The sequence below is a fragment of the Zonotrichia leucophrys genome, chromosome 1A (assembly GCF_028769735.1).
Source record: "Zonotrichia leucophrys gambelii isolate GWCS_2022_RI chromosome 1A, RI_Zleu_2.0, whole genome shotgun sequence".
NCBI lineage: Eukaryota > Metazoa > Chordata > Aves > Passeriformes > Passerellidae > Zonotrichia > Zonotrichia leucophrys.
In genome coordinates, this window is record NC_088170.1 from 65,827,282 (window position 1) to 65,842,521 (window position 15,240).

The window sequence follows — 15,240 nt, forward strand, 5'->3', positions numbered from 1 at the left end:
ATCAGATTACTTTCTACACTATCTTTATTTTATAATATTCTATCCTCCTACAGGTACCCAATATTTCTAAATAGCCTCAGTGGAGTCTTTTACCCAAAGCTGGCACAAATGCTGACACACAGCCCTGCTGTGTGCTCCAGGGAATGGTGAGGAGCAGCTGTGGCCACACAACATCCTCAGACTCTGGGGCACAGCCAAGCTTGGATTTGTGAGGAGGAGAAACTGCAGTTTAGCAGCACCAGAATCCACATTCCCTTCTCCATCTGCCCTGGGGAAGGGGGGGATGAAGGGGTCCTGGAGGTGATGTCCCCATTCAGGAGGTTAAAGCCATTCCTGCTCCTTAGCCCCAGCATCAAGCGATGGCTTGATCCATGGGACATGTGGAAACATGGCAAAAAATGGCTGTGAGAGGATCTGCAAGCCACAGCCACAGCTGTGGGCCAGCAGGGCTGAGGTAAAAAGGGAAATTATTTGGCTCCTAAAAATAAATATGCAGTTGTACCATTTATGGTTCTTTCTCATGGTAACTCGCAAGTCCAGTGCTTTAATTGCACTTTATAGTGTTGACACTCTTTTAGGGACTACAGTTTCCTGCCATGCTCTGCCCTAGGCTGGAGTCACTCCTAATTTTTACTACAGCTCTTGTGATCTGCTGAGGAGAGGTGGTAGACTTGGAATTAAGGGAAAAGCAGTTATTTCCTAACAATTTCTAATAACTCACCTCAGGTTCCGACATACTCACATTTAGTAAGGCCAAGAAACCCTTACATTTAAAAGTCAAACTTGTTTAAAAGAATTCTGTTAATTCAAAAACCCTTAACAAGGTGGCTCTGTACCAAGTGGAGCTGCTTGAGCTTCCACTCCTTTTGTGCATCCTGGAGTTCCCCCAGACATCACCTGCTGCCATTGCTTCTGATCTGCTCTTGCTTTACTTAGATTAGAGACTTGGAGCCCAGACCTGCTTTTACCAACTGCAGCAGGTCCTATTTTGGTATCTGAGTAAACACATAATTACAATAAATAATTGTTATGGATGCTTCATGGGTTGTGTTTTTGTAGAGTGGATTCTTTCCCAGAGTTTCATTTTAAACCTTACACTTATTTTGATATTTTGAAATCATAAAAAGTCTTATTATATCCCTGTTTTTCTCATCGTGGTATGTTTTTGCTAACAGAAATTCACAGCAGGTGTTCCTCATATACTGCATTTTATGAGTCATTTTGACAATTGACATGATATTGACAAAAATCTGCAAACAAAAGAGAGAAAGAGAAAAAGAGCTACTCTTAGCTACAAAATACCACTGGAGGAGGTTGATCTAAATTCAGCTTGGCCTTACATAAACTCTGAAAGTAATCTGTACATGAATTTAATTCCCAAATCACCAGACCTCATATTTTATTACAGGAACTTTAAAATAAGATTATTTTTTAAAATGAGAGGTATAACCTGCTTTAGATTATAAATACAAGAATAACAAGACCTTGTACAATGGAATATCTGAATTAAGAGGTCTTGGACCCCACTCCAAAAATGCTGGTGGCAGAAAAAAGCCTGAAGTTGTTACCTAAAAGTTGAATTTGGGAGCAAGATAGTCATGTTAAAATACAGCACTTCCATACTGCAATTCTTTGGAGCTCTTATAAATATAAGAATGTTTCTATGTACTTCAGCATAAGGGCAGGAAATGAACAGGAGCTGAGAGCAAAATGTGGAGACTGCAGGAGATGGAAGCCTAACCAGTGCCTCCTTACAGGAAACCCATTATTTGGGACTGTCTGGACTGCAGTGCAGAGCCTCTTGACTCTATTAGTGTTCATTAAACCTTCTTATAAGGCTTATATAAGGCTCATAACATGTAGCCAAATTCCACTCTCTTCACAGAGGAAAAATACAAGCTCTGCCTCAACATCCAAGGAAACTCCTGTTTGGAGCATCCCTCCAAAATACACCCAGAGATGTTATTTCCATCACTGAAGTCTTCATTTCTGGCAGTAAACTTTGGCAGAATTAACCAGCTCGGGAGCTGAACCCACGGTTTTCTTTTGAAATTTGTGTATTTTTCTAGTATCTTCTGCTAACTTATTTTTTAAAACATTAAAGTGCCATCAAATCCAAGCCTTTCTGCTTGTCTTAATGGCACTAAAGATACTGGAAGAAAACAATAAAACAACAACATTTAGGGAGTTTTAATACCTGAAAAGCTGAGAGGTTTAGATGTGACAATATCATGCAGCTGAAAGGAAAATAATCTAAATATCACACTGGCACACAATGGTCCTTAGAAGAACCCTTGCTGTGAGCAAAAACACTGCTTCAAATGATAGGAAATCATGATAGGAAGCTCAACTTTCCCCCACTATCGTTACCAGTTACTATTAAGTAAATCTAGTGCAGCAAACCTGCAAAATTCTTTCTAGCAGTGAACAAACTTCAGCTGAGATGGGGTGTGGCATACACATTCTCTGAAAAAATCCCTTCACCCAGAACTTTTCTGCTGGGAAGCTGAGAAGCCTCAGAGAAAAGGAAAACAATTCTTATCTCATTTGCTTCTCCTGTGTTGTGCTCATGTGGAATGTGTTTGGAGATTGTTTACCCACAGGTGATTGTTTCATTGGTTTCATGTGAGTTGTTTTTACTCATCGGCAAATCAGGCCAAGCTGTGTTGGGATTCTGGAGAGAGTCAGGAGTTTTCATTATTATCTTTTTAACATTCAGTAAGTATACTTTCTGTATTCTTTAGTAAAGTATAGCATTCTTTAATATAACAGTATTGTAAAGTAATAAATTAACCTTCAGAGAACATGGAGTCAGATGCATCATTCCTGCCTTCATTGGGGCATTCCCTGCAAATACAATAATGGCGTTTCTGCCTTAATGTAATATTTTGGGTCTTAATGGCTTTTCCTCACATCAAACATGCAAACCTCCCACTGTAACTGCCCTGACTGCAGAGTCCTCATTGAAACCAATTCCATGGGCATTGGAACCCAGGGCACAGGGAATATTTCTCTGCCTGTCCTGAGAAGTCCTGATCCCCAGGAGAACACTGCTTTTAAGTTTAGTCCATGGAGAAAGCTTCCAAGACTTTGGGATTAATTGGAATCTACTAGTGTGTGAAATAGACAGTAGTGTAGTTTATCACAGGGTGAAAAACTCAAGAGTTTTGGGGTTTTAGTATGGAGGTCGATAGAAGACAAGATGGAGGATTTTGGGCATTGTTTGATCTCCTTCTTGTTCTTCATCTACTCCATTTTCTGCAGTATTGAACGCACAGAGTGATTGGTGACAAAGAACCAAAATTCAGATGTTGCATGAACAGACAAATAAATAGGTATTGGTAGAAAGGTAGAAATAAAGTAGGTTAATTGGAGAGTTAATTGGACAAAATAGCTTTAAAAGACCTTGAACCTGTGTGTCTTGTGACTTTTGGTGCCTTTTCTCTGTACACTAAATCTGATATGTAGATGATGTGCTGAACTTCTGATAAGAAAAAAATAAGCAGCAACCTGAAGACTAAAAAAACCAGAAATCCTGTTTGTTTCTCCATACTGGCAGAGAACTTTTTAGGGATCTCCCATCAGGGGGATCCTTGGGAGGGAGGTTTCCAGGAGGCTTTGAAGCATGTCTCCTGTGGTACAGCCTTACTGGAACAGCCAGTCCCAGGGCACACACAATTCCACAGCCTCCATTGTTCTTCACAATAAACAAACTTGATGTGTTTGTTGGGCTCACACAATTACACAACCTCCACTGGCACTGCCCAGGGGCCAGAGAGGTGCTGTGGCTGTACCTTGAGGTCCCTGTGCACGATGCCCATGCGGTGCAGGTAGTACACAGCGTCCAGGACCTGCCGGATCAGCGTGCTGGCGTCCTTCTCTGTGTAGAAGCCCTTCTCCACAATGCGGTCAAAGAGCTCTCCCCCAGACACTCTGCAAAACACAACGGGAAGCACAAGAGTGAGGATGTGCTTTGTAATGCCCTTTCTGTATCATTAAAGGGTGGTCAAGGGCATGCACTCGACACAGGCAGGCAGAGAGATCTGCCTGTGGCTCTGGGGCTCCCCCACAGTGCGTCCCAAGGAGGGCCATGAGGATGGGGAAGGGTCTGGAAGGGGAGTTTTATGTGTAGGTGCTGAGGTCACTTGGTGTGGTCAGCCTGGAGGGGACACCTCAATCCACTCTTCAACATCCTCATGAGGGGCAGTGCAGGGAGAGGCACTGGTCACTTCTCTGGTGATCAGTATCAGGACACGAGGGAATGGCCTGAAGCTGAGTCAGGGGAGGTTTAAACTGCATATCAGAAAAAGGTTCTTCATCCAGAGGGTGGCTGGGCACTGGAACAGGCTCTCCAGGGAAGTGGTCACAGCCCTGGCCTGACAGAGCTCAAAGTCATTCAGACAATGCTCTCAGGCACAGAGTGTGATTGGGGTGTCCTGTGCAGGGCCAGTTGGACTCAATGATCCTGATGGGTCCCTTCCAACTCAGCTTATTCTCTGGTTCTATGAACTGAGTTTGATTTTTTTCAAGGACTGGTCAGGCTATAATGGAAAACCCATCACACATCAGGGAGTGGACAAAGACTCTCTAGCACTTGCAGAGGGAATCACAGACATATCCCAGCAAGAGCCAGGGCAGCAGACCCTGCTTTCCATGCTGTCCTACCCAGAGAACTTCGCATAGGCAGTTCCCTCTGCTGGTGCTGGCCCACTCAGGCTGTAAAGCTCCCCCCTTTTATGATCCCTTGGGGTTCACTTTTCACTCCACTGACCAAGGCTTGGGGTTTCCCTGGAGGAATGTTCCCATTCTTTCCCCACTAGTGAGTGAAATGCATTCAGGAGTTGCTGCCACTACCTATAGAGCATTACTTTAATAAAGTAGCCTGCACCTCTGACAATTTTAAATGCTCTCAGAGGTCCCCTCCTTTACTCACACATGCATACCCATTTATCTGCAGCCACAAGCTCTTTAGGCAGAGCACAGCCTCTGCCTGGCACTGGTAGGAGACAGTTATTGATGAGGAACACAGATTATCAGTGCAATTCATCACCAGATGACACAAATGAGGAAAGGATCCCACAACTCAAAGAGGAAAGAAAATAAAACCTTGACATCCCACTATTTAATGTCTGCTGTACTGCACTTTTCCCCTGCCTTGCTAGAAATAACACGTTCTGAACCCAATTTTAAATAAAAAATAGCACATTAAAACTCCCTGGAGGAGTATCTGAGGAAACAAAAGAGGAAAGAAATGTTTGAGTAATTGAAATAATAAAACTGTCAGCAAAATACTGCCCTACTAGGGTAAATAAAAGATTTCCATTTTAGCAAGCAAAACCTATTAAAAAATAAAATGTATGCGAAATGTTTCTTCAGCAAGTTGCACCACTTAGCATATCATAAATAGCACAGTAAAACTTTCTTTAAAAACAAACCTAATAAAGGGAAAATAACAAATGATTACAGTCATTAAATGCATATGGACTGAGAGCTTGCCATTACACAAACACTAGGTAATTCAGCCACTCCAGGCAATAATCTGCTGGAATAATAACATGAAGTCACTTCCCAGGGAAGTTTGGAGCCTGAATGGGAGAGAATGCTACCACTAAAACTGAACATATTCAGCTTTGGAAATGAAAAGCAACCTTGGAAACCTTGAAAGAAAGAAACCAGATAATCCTTCTATTAAGTGCTAGGCAAACAAAACAAACAGCTTACTGACATACTGGCACTATATTGAAACTGCAGGAAAGGTGAAGTTCACCCAGGGTCTGAAGTCCACCAGCAGCCTGAAATAAATCACTAATTCTTTCCTAGTTTCTCAAAACAGGGGTCGTATTTCTCACATATACATATTTATACATCCATTATATATGTGCAAATACACAAAGTGTTGCTCCAAGCCCCTCTTGGCCCAGCCCATCCTGTGCCCTGCGAAGGGAGAACAGACTCACCTCACTCTCACTGTTCACTGAAGGCAGATACAATTTTATTGAATATGGCTCCTATTAGCTGACTGTCTTTTTATATTTCCCTTGCAGTCCCTTTGTTTCCTGTGGATTGATTGCACTGAAAATTGAGCCCACACAGTAATTAATATCCCAGAATACAGCATATTTCCCCATGAAAATGCAGTGTGTGCTGTTTTGCAGGTTCATACAGTTACTTTTGTTACACTCAAGCAATGACTGCTTTAGTAGATACCAATTTACATCACGTGCTTTCCTGCATGAGGAAACTCTCCTTTGATTTTTGCAGAGGATATTTACACAAAATATTTTTCACTAAATTGACAGAATCTCCCTCCATGCCAGCTCACTCCCTGCCCCCCATTAAGCCTCATTCTTTAATTGAAGGCTTTTCTCAGTCAGATTTAGTCCAGTGGATCCACTGTACTCGGGCTCAATCTGCTTGTAATTTTATTTCAACACACGGAAAATATTTGCAACCTCTTAAATGATGCACTGCAAACCAGCGCTTAACCCAAGCACTCAAGGGGAGCAGCCCTCACATTTGCAGGCCCTTGCTTATTGAGAATGCTGACAGCATCCCAGGTCCATGCAGAGAGCCAAGGGTTTCATGCTCCTGTTTATTAGTGTGGTGACTCTGTGTTATGGTGCATTACAATTTGTGCTTTAGAGTCTCCCTGATGTTGGCAAGATTCCTGGCTGAGCTCCACCTCCCTGGGATGCTCTTCAACTCAGCACCCAAGGCCTTTCCACATGGAGCTTATGTCCTTACGGCTTTTCTCCTCCAAGATAGGGTTAACCCAACTACAATGTCATTGGGAATGCTGTTCCCTGCACAGCACCCAAGGACTGACACAAGTCAGTGCTGTGACAGGAGCAAACCAGCAAAGGCAGCTGTGGGAGAGCATCTGAGCTCTAAAATCATGGTGGAGATGTGGCCTGTTGGCTGGTCTTGATCCCAAGCCCCCCTGCCCTGCTGAGATGGGACTTGGCATCTCTTCTGAGCAGACCTGGGCACTCATAAAGTGTTCCTGCAGTTTGTTCCAGTCTTTAATACTCTGGAATAATTATTTTCTTTTTAATGGCACCATCCAGCTTTGCCTTCTCTATGGCAATTTTGAGGCAGAATTGAAACTGCAGGCAGTAAGAGCAGAATTAGGTCTTTGTTTTAAGGGAATTTAAGACAGAATTTTCTGTCCAGAAAGAGAGGGTAGGAGGGATTTCTTATTAGTTGAAATTAGAGGCCTGCTCCTGTCTTGCAGCTGGCACTGGCTCATGGAGCTGGACACACAAACAACAGCAAAAGGAACCTTTTCCCCCTGAAGATTTCAATCTTGGTTCCCAGCAAAGAAAAAGTCAAAGGACAACCAGCCAAGTTCAGGTACTTGAAAAGCATTTGACTCTGGAGCAGCTCAGGTGTCACACTGTGATCCAGGGCAGCTTCAGCCCTGCCCAGGGACTCAGAGCTGGGCAAAACTCAGCAAAGCAGCCACAGCTGCCTCTTCTGTATGGATGTGCCTGCTGGGGCTGCCTGGATGGAACATGTGGCTCCAGCCCTTGGTCCTGGCTCAGCCACTGAGCTGTGGCTTTTCCCTGGTTCTCCAAGCAGCTTGGGAAAAGCGCAGCACCTGGAGAAGGGGCTGAGCAAAGAGTCCCCATGGCACATGGACACCCCAGAACATGCTTTGCCTGCTTCCAGCAACAGGAAACTATTTCAAAGCAATGACCAGAAGAATAATTTCATTTAGAATGAAAAAGATACAACTAAACTCAGCCATAAATATGAATATTTTAACTCCTAATACATCTTTTACCTGAGGCTACATGCCTTAAGTACATTTACTGACTAGCCACATGAAAAAGGCCAGAACAAACATTTGAGGTGAAAAGAAATAGGATTTGAGGGGAGGGGGGCAGACATTGCCCTGGTCCTGGTAGCCACACTGTTGCTGGTACAGGCCAGGATTTAATTCCATTAACACCCAGTTTAAGGAGGGACAGCAGAACCCAACTTGACCATATATAATAAAAGAGACATTATCAGCAATTCCACTGGGGAAACACAGATTGCACTCTGTTTCCTGGGTTTCCTGAGATAAAAGCTTCCAGATCTAGTATTTCATGTATTGATCACGCAGATGATACAAATCTTTCAGAGGACCTAGGCTGGTGATGGAGTTTGCAATAAATTCCTACAGTTATATTTATAATCTTTTATTTTTCTGACTGGATTTGGGGGTTTTGCTTCTTCTCAGTTTGATGTTTAAATGCAGATCTAAACTCCCAGCACAAGCTGCCACACTGAATGGCTCAGTTTAGGACAGGTTTCAAAAAACTTTGAAAATACCAATGGTTTTGTACATGGATGAGCCACCTTGTTAATTGGGCTCTCAGCGTGTACACTGTTGGCTGAACTCCCTGCTCAGACAGTAAAAAAGGACCCTGAAAGACCTTGCAATGCTCATTAGAGGCAAAGGAGAGGTCACTCTAACAGTGACCTAATAAATACTCAGGCTCTGTTCAAGGATTGGTGTCAGTCCTTGACACTACAGTTTCCATATTTGTGCAATTTCTAATTTACAGATGTAACTTGTGAGAGAAAAGGAAATATTTCAGCATTACAGAACTCACAGAATTCACAGAATGACTAGATTGAAAGAGACCTTCAAAATCACTGAGTCCAACCCATGCCCCAACACCTCAACTAAACCATGGCACTGACTGCCACATCCAAACTTTTTTAAAACACATTACTATTTAAACACATTACTATTATACCTTCCCTTTATATTAACCCATTTCACCATCAGCTCATCACGAAAGAACCAAACTGGCAAAAAAGAAACAAGCCCATGGTGCAGGTAAAGGGCATTATCAAACTTTTTCCAAAGCATTCCATTCCTCTGCAGCACCATCAGGAAAGCAGAAGGTGAACCGTTTCAAAGCAGTACTTTGATGAAAAATGAGAACCAAACAAAATTCCCTTGTAATTTAAGGCCCCCAAACTCATAAACAGAAAACAAGAGCCCATCTCTCTGTATTTCTGGTGTTTTTGCCAGCAGAGTGAAACCTGCACCCTCACAATGCAGGTCACAGAACCAGATACCTGCCAGACCTCAGCAGGGCTGCTGGTGGGGGACATCCCCACATATGTTAGCCTTCAGGTGAATAAATACATGAATAAAAGAACAAATAAACACTGGAATTAAAAATAAGTTACATATTAATGGATTCATGTTACCCTTTCTCTTGGTGGGACTGTCAGTGTGTACAGATAAATCCTCTCATTTCTTCACCCCTGCATCCCCCACTGTTACCAAGTGTAGGATCCTTTCTGCTTGTTTTAGGAGCTTGAAAAATAACACCCTTTGAAATATCACTTTGACTTCTATGCCATTTAGCAAAACACTGATGCTTTTCTTCCTCTTTTGTAGTACAGGCTGGAATTGCTCTGGATCATTTACTGCTTGACAGTTTAATTGCTTTTTATCAGGAGTCTTATTGATGAACTCATCAGTGGTGGATTTACATGAAGAATCCAAGCAAAGCTATTCAGAGCTTGTTGGCTTTTCCCTCCAGAAGGGTGTTCAGTCCACCTGATGCTTCCATGGAGTTCAAGTCATGATCCATTCTCCACTGGACAAGTCACCAAAGCATGCTGGGTTAGAAGAACCACCCTGCAAAGGCAGACACATCCCTAGGGATTCACTAATGCTGTTTAAACTTGCACATTAGGAATGCTAAACAAAAAAGAGGACTGGTTTCAGAAATTGGAGCAGGAGGCCTTCCAGGACAGTATGAAAAGTAAGTTAAATATGAACATTACCTTATCTATCCAAAGTTACACATTCACAGTTTCCTACAATATAAATCAGAAACAGCACAGAACTCAGCATGAAGCTGAAGTGTGAGGGGAGATAAGAAAGACTGAAGGGGCTATTCCTGAGAAGTTCTGCCTTTGAGTATTACATTTCTCTAATGAAGGAATTCTTATTAAGACAAATAATTCAGTTCTTAAAGTGTATTTTGTTTTTAATGGAGGGCTTTTCTGTTTGGCTTTAAACTTCCTCTGCATTGTGAAAAATGCCTGAGAACCAGAAAGCAAACCTGGCCAACGTGGTGTTTGAAAGGAAAAAGAAATTGGCCTCCTTCATGTCATTGTTCAAATGAAGCAACACATAAAAGGAAAATGAGTAAACAGATTAATAGATTTTAGACCCAGAAAGGAACATTATGATTCTTTAGTCTGACCTCTTGCAAATAGAAGTACGTGATGAAAATTCTCCTTGTACCAATAATCTAGAGTGTTAATCAGGCAGGGACAGATATTGCTACAGAATTACTGTATGGCCTACTGAGATTTGCTTTATTCAGTAAATATGTCAGAAAACTGCTCTGGCTTTCTCATTTGCAGCACTATCATAAAATATACAGCTTGAAAAAGGTGAGGACTTTCCTTGCTTATTCCTCATTATTGTATTTTTAAATCATCCAGCTTAAAATCTGCTGGCAACATAAATATATGCTCCAAGGCCACCAAAGAAAGGACACAGGATTAGTTTTGGCTTATTTTTCTAGAATGCAGGTGTGTGCATATGGCAGGGATGGATGTTAGCACCTTCTCCTTTGACAGTGCTATTCAATGTCAGAATCATTCAGGCTGGAAAAGACCTTCAAGAATATCAACCTCTGACCAAACAACACCATACTCACTAAAATATATCCTGAAGGGCTACAGCAACTCCCTTTTTGAACATTTTCTGGGATGGCAACTCCACCACTTCACAGGACAACCTGTTCCAGTGCTTGCCAATCTTTGAGCAAAGAACATTTTCCACATATCCAACCCAAACCTTCCCTGGTGCTACATGAAGCCATTTTGTCTTGTCCTGTCAAGAGTCTCCTGGCAGAAGAGATCCCACCTCATTACAGCCTCCTTCCAGGCTATGGAGAGAAAATGCAAAGAAACATTGCCACAGCATTTATTCTGTTTTTTTCAGCCCTGTGATGATGGCTGCTCCAAAGGGCTGCTCCCTACCCTGAGGAGTTGTTTGGGCAACAACTGGGCAAAAATGCTGTGGCCATTTTCTGAATCCAACTGAGCAAACTAACTAACTTTCCTCCTGCATTAAAAGTTTCATGTGACATTTGCTGACAGCTGTAGTGAGGTTGTGCCTTGGAGAACAGAGCTGTTTCCACTGGGGCAAGACTCTGGAAAGCTCTGCTCAGGGATGTAACACAGCTTGGCAGTTAAAATCTTTGGAGACAGCACTTTCCTTCACAGAATCCCTACTGCAGAGATCTTTTGAGTCCATGATTCTTCAAGGTCAATGCTCTCTTGTTTTATGCAAAATTTTATTCCATATTCAAAGACTACACATTATATTCAAAATTTCCCCTGGTCCCAACAGCTGTAAAAGGTGTGACTGAACCAAAGGCAACCAAATGACAAAGGACATCGAGTTTTTAAGTCTTTTGTGATTACACTGTTCTGAGTGACAGCTTATGAGAGCCCTTTAAATGCCAGCAGCCCACTTGCCCTGTCTGTGCTCATTCCCCAAGGCAGTGGTGCATGGAGGAGATTTGGGACCTGCCAGTGACAGCAACACTCCCTCAGTGCTGCCACAGGAGAGAAATCAGTGTTTCCACTGAAAACACCACCATGCACTCAAATCCTAAGAAATAACCACAGCAAAACTGTACTTTCCAGCACTCTGCTGAGGTCTGCAAACACTATGATGTGCAGAAGATGGGCACATCCTTTCTTCCACTCTTCTGAGCTCCTACAGTTTGACTGGCATCTCCACAGGAATCAAGCAATCATCCTGGGATTAGCAAGCGGATCACACTCAGGTGGGCTCCTTGTCATTTGAAAAAAGACCTGTGGAGGTGGTGAAACACTGGGACAGGTTCCCAGACTGGTGGTGGATGTCCCATCCCTGGGAACATCAAAGGTCACGTTGGACAGGGCTCTGAGCAGCCTGGTGCAGTTGAAGCTGTCCCTGCTCAGTGCAGAGGGTTGGGCTGGGTGACCTTTGAGGTCCCTTCCTACCCAAACTATTCCATGATTCTATGACAAAAGTTGGAACTTCAGCCTGTTTATCTTCATGGTTCTGCATAAAATGGAAAGGCAAAGCTGAAGCCCAGAAGGGGTGACTTTTATCTGTACCAGCTTGATATCACCATATCCCTGCAAACAATTGACCAGTGGAAAAAATATCATTTTAAAAAATGTCGTTAAAAAGACACAGTATGTATTAAATATCTCAAAAGCATAGTTTTAAAAGAACGAATTGATCACTGGTTTACTCATTTCCTTCTGTGGGATGTCAGTAAATCAGCTCACTCTTGCTCGTTGTGTGTGTGTGCATATATATATATATATATGTATATATATATATGTACATATATATATATATTTATATATATTTATATTTTTATATATATGATCTTGTTGCCTCAATCTTTTTCACTTTGCTTCTAAGAAACAGAGAAGTACAGGTCGGTAACAAACCACTGCTCAAAATACATTTTCCAGTATCTGAAGGCTGGAACAATGTACTTCCTAATTGCTGTCTTATTCCTCCATCTCTCCATAAAACAAGTGGACAGTTAAAATCTGGAGGAGATTCCTCACCTGACAACAATTTAAAACTAGGTCATGTTTCAGCACTAATAGGTTTGGTTTATTTTCCTTTTCACTTGTTTTCCAATGGAAACCAACCTGCGTGTCCTGCCAACATTAACTAGGAAGAACAGACCTAAAAATAATTAAAACTGATGCAACTGAAAATGAATACTGTAAATTACAGAATATATAGTAAACAATTTTGAAATACAAAGTGAATGCAGGACTGAGAATTGTACTAAACAACAGAAAGGAGCATAGGAAAGTGCAATAAAGTCACTCTCCACTGGAGCTTAAACAGCCCAGATTTTCAGTGAAATACATTTAATAGAAATTTGGGGTGGTGTGAATATTCCTTTTTCTGAGACTGACTTGTTTTCCACTTACTTTCTCACAAGTTTGCAGGCAGATGTCATAAGAGAAATAGCCAGTGTAAAGATAGTATTGACTAATACCTGTCTCAGTGAAGAAAGAGCTTTGAAGATCCTTATATCCCCTGAATCTCACATAAATTCTACTTTTTTTCAGCTTATCTGTAGGATGTACAGCATTGAATCATCCCTTTGTCCTAGAGAAACACAACCCTGGAAAATTTATTTTGAACCAAAAAAAAAAGGATAAATGCTGTCAACTGGTCAAGATATATTGTTGCAAATATCAACTTTCCAAGCAGTTTGTAGAAACAATAAATTGTGAGCTAAATATTAAAACCAAACAGACCAACTTAACTCTAAGTTATACAGGCATCTTGTTTCATCAAGATATAGTTTATAGTTGTTGCAACAACTATATATAAATTTAAAATGTCATTATTATGCTCTCCAACTTTTGAGTGCCAAGAAAGTTGCAGAGAATTGATAAAGAAACTTCAGAATTCTAATTGCTTATAATGAAGTATTTCTTAAGAAATGTACAAGTAACTCAAGTACAAGGAAAAGCCCATTTTATTCTATATGCACTATTTTAGAATACAGAATTTTTATAAGTATCAGGAAATACACATTGGAGTTGAAATATGTGTTGGAGTTATCAAGGACAATTCCCTGAAATATTCTGTGGCCATGAAAAATCAAGCAGGAGGTTTAGGACAAAAATGAGTACAAAACAGAAAATAATTTGTCCTCCTAAACATTCATGGAATACTCCCACTTTCAATACTTCTGACAAAGTTCATCTCACCAAATCTTGCAAGTTTAGACAATGAGCACCAGTGTGGGTGCTACCACACTCCTCTCCTCCAGCCAACACAAGGGAGGGAGCAGATCTAGGGTGTGAGGAGCAGAAATGTCCATTTCTGTGTTCATTTGGACAAACCCCACCTTGATGATCTTTATGGAAAGATGCTTTGGCCAAAACTATAAATGCAAGCAGGACCAGAGAGCCTCTCTGTGAGCAGAGAGAATGTGTTTTAGAAAGAAAAGAGATGGCAGAGAGAACACTCTACAGAATCATAGATCCACAGAAACATGGAATTATTTAGGCTGGAAAAGACCTCTAAGATCACCAGGTCAGACCATTAACCCAGCACTGCCAAGTCCACCACTAAACCACTCATGAGAAGGGTGGAGCATGGACAAGGGAAATATAAAGGATCATTTCACACCACAGATAAGAAATGGGAGACCTAATGGAATTAGCAGGTGGTGGATTTAAGACAAAAGCCTTTGTCATCTGAAGAGCCATCCTGGAACAGATGAATCTTTGGTATGACCCAGTAAAACTGCACTTGTTCTTATGCTTGCACTCATCAAATTAATTACTGAATTATTCACTCAGCTCTGGTCTGAATGTGCATACCTACATTAAGGGAGTCTTTTGATTCATTCACTTAAAATCAAATATGACATATTCAAAGATTGTAAAGCCTTTATGATAATCTAATCTGACCCCAGACAAAACAAAGACAGTACAATTTTTGCCTCTGATCCATTGCTCCTGGCTGGACAAAAGACTATCATTTGGCAGTGTAGACAGGCTTGACTTAGAAGATACCACTAATCCCTTGTCTGCTTTGTCCAGCAGTTAATTACACACACTGACTAATTACACTGAGGTTTTTTCCAGTGATAATTTTGGATGTTCTGTCACTGGAATCCTTTCAACACTGCCTGCAGACTCTTTAGCTGTATTAGAGAAACTTCACTCTAAGTCTTGGTAGACTCATTCTATTTGCTTCTATCTGAAGCAAATCTCTCAAAAAGTTATATTCAACAGCCACCTGAGAAGGTATCCATTGAGAAGAGCTAACTAGAAGCTCATTCCAGTTCTCCATTTGGAATGTTAAATTACCCTGTTAAGTACCTTCACTTACCTATGCATCAATAATGAACGAGCTGTTCCTGGACAGGATATTGACCAGTACTAGGTACCTGTATTTCAATCAAATATAACCTAAACAGAAGATACAGTTTCCAATTGCTCACTTCTCAACATCATTTAATCACTCTGCCTCATCTTGTGAGTTTATCTCACTGCTATTCAATCAAGATATTCTTGTTTTCCACAGTGAAGAGTGAATTTCTGCAATTTTGAGTGGTGTGGAGACACATCAATCTAATTTCTTACAGCTCGGATGCAATCTCAGCTAAATAAAACTTACATGACTGTTAAGAGCAATACTATATATTTAGCCAGGAAATT

General features: G+C 41.4%; 1 protein-coding gene across 4 annotated transcripts in view; it reads right to left on the bottom strand.

Annotated features, from left to right (window-relative positions):
* CAMK1D (calcium/calmodulin dependent protein kinase ID) overlaps positions 1 to 15,240 on the bottom strand; it is a 218,390-nt gene that overhangs the window by 39,695 nt on the left and 163,455 nt on the right. For all 4 annotated transcript variants that reach the window (XM_064703023.1, XM_064703024.1, XM_064703026.1 and 1 more), the window contains exon 4: positions 3,795 to 3,933. In XM_064703023.1, the coding sequence (XP_064559093.1) occupies positions 3,795 to 3,933 (139 nt within the window). The remainder of the gene's footprint in view (positions 1 to 3,794; positions 3,934 to 15,240) is intronic.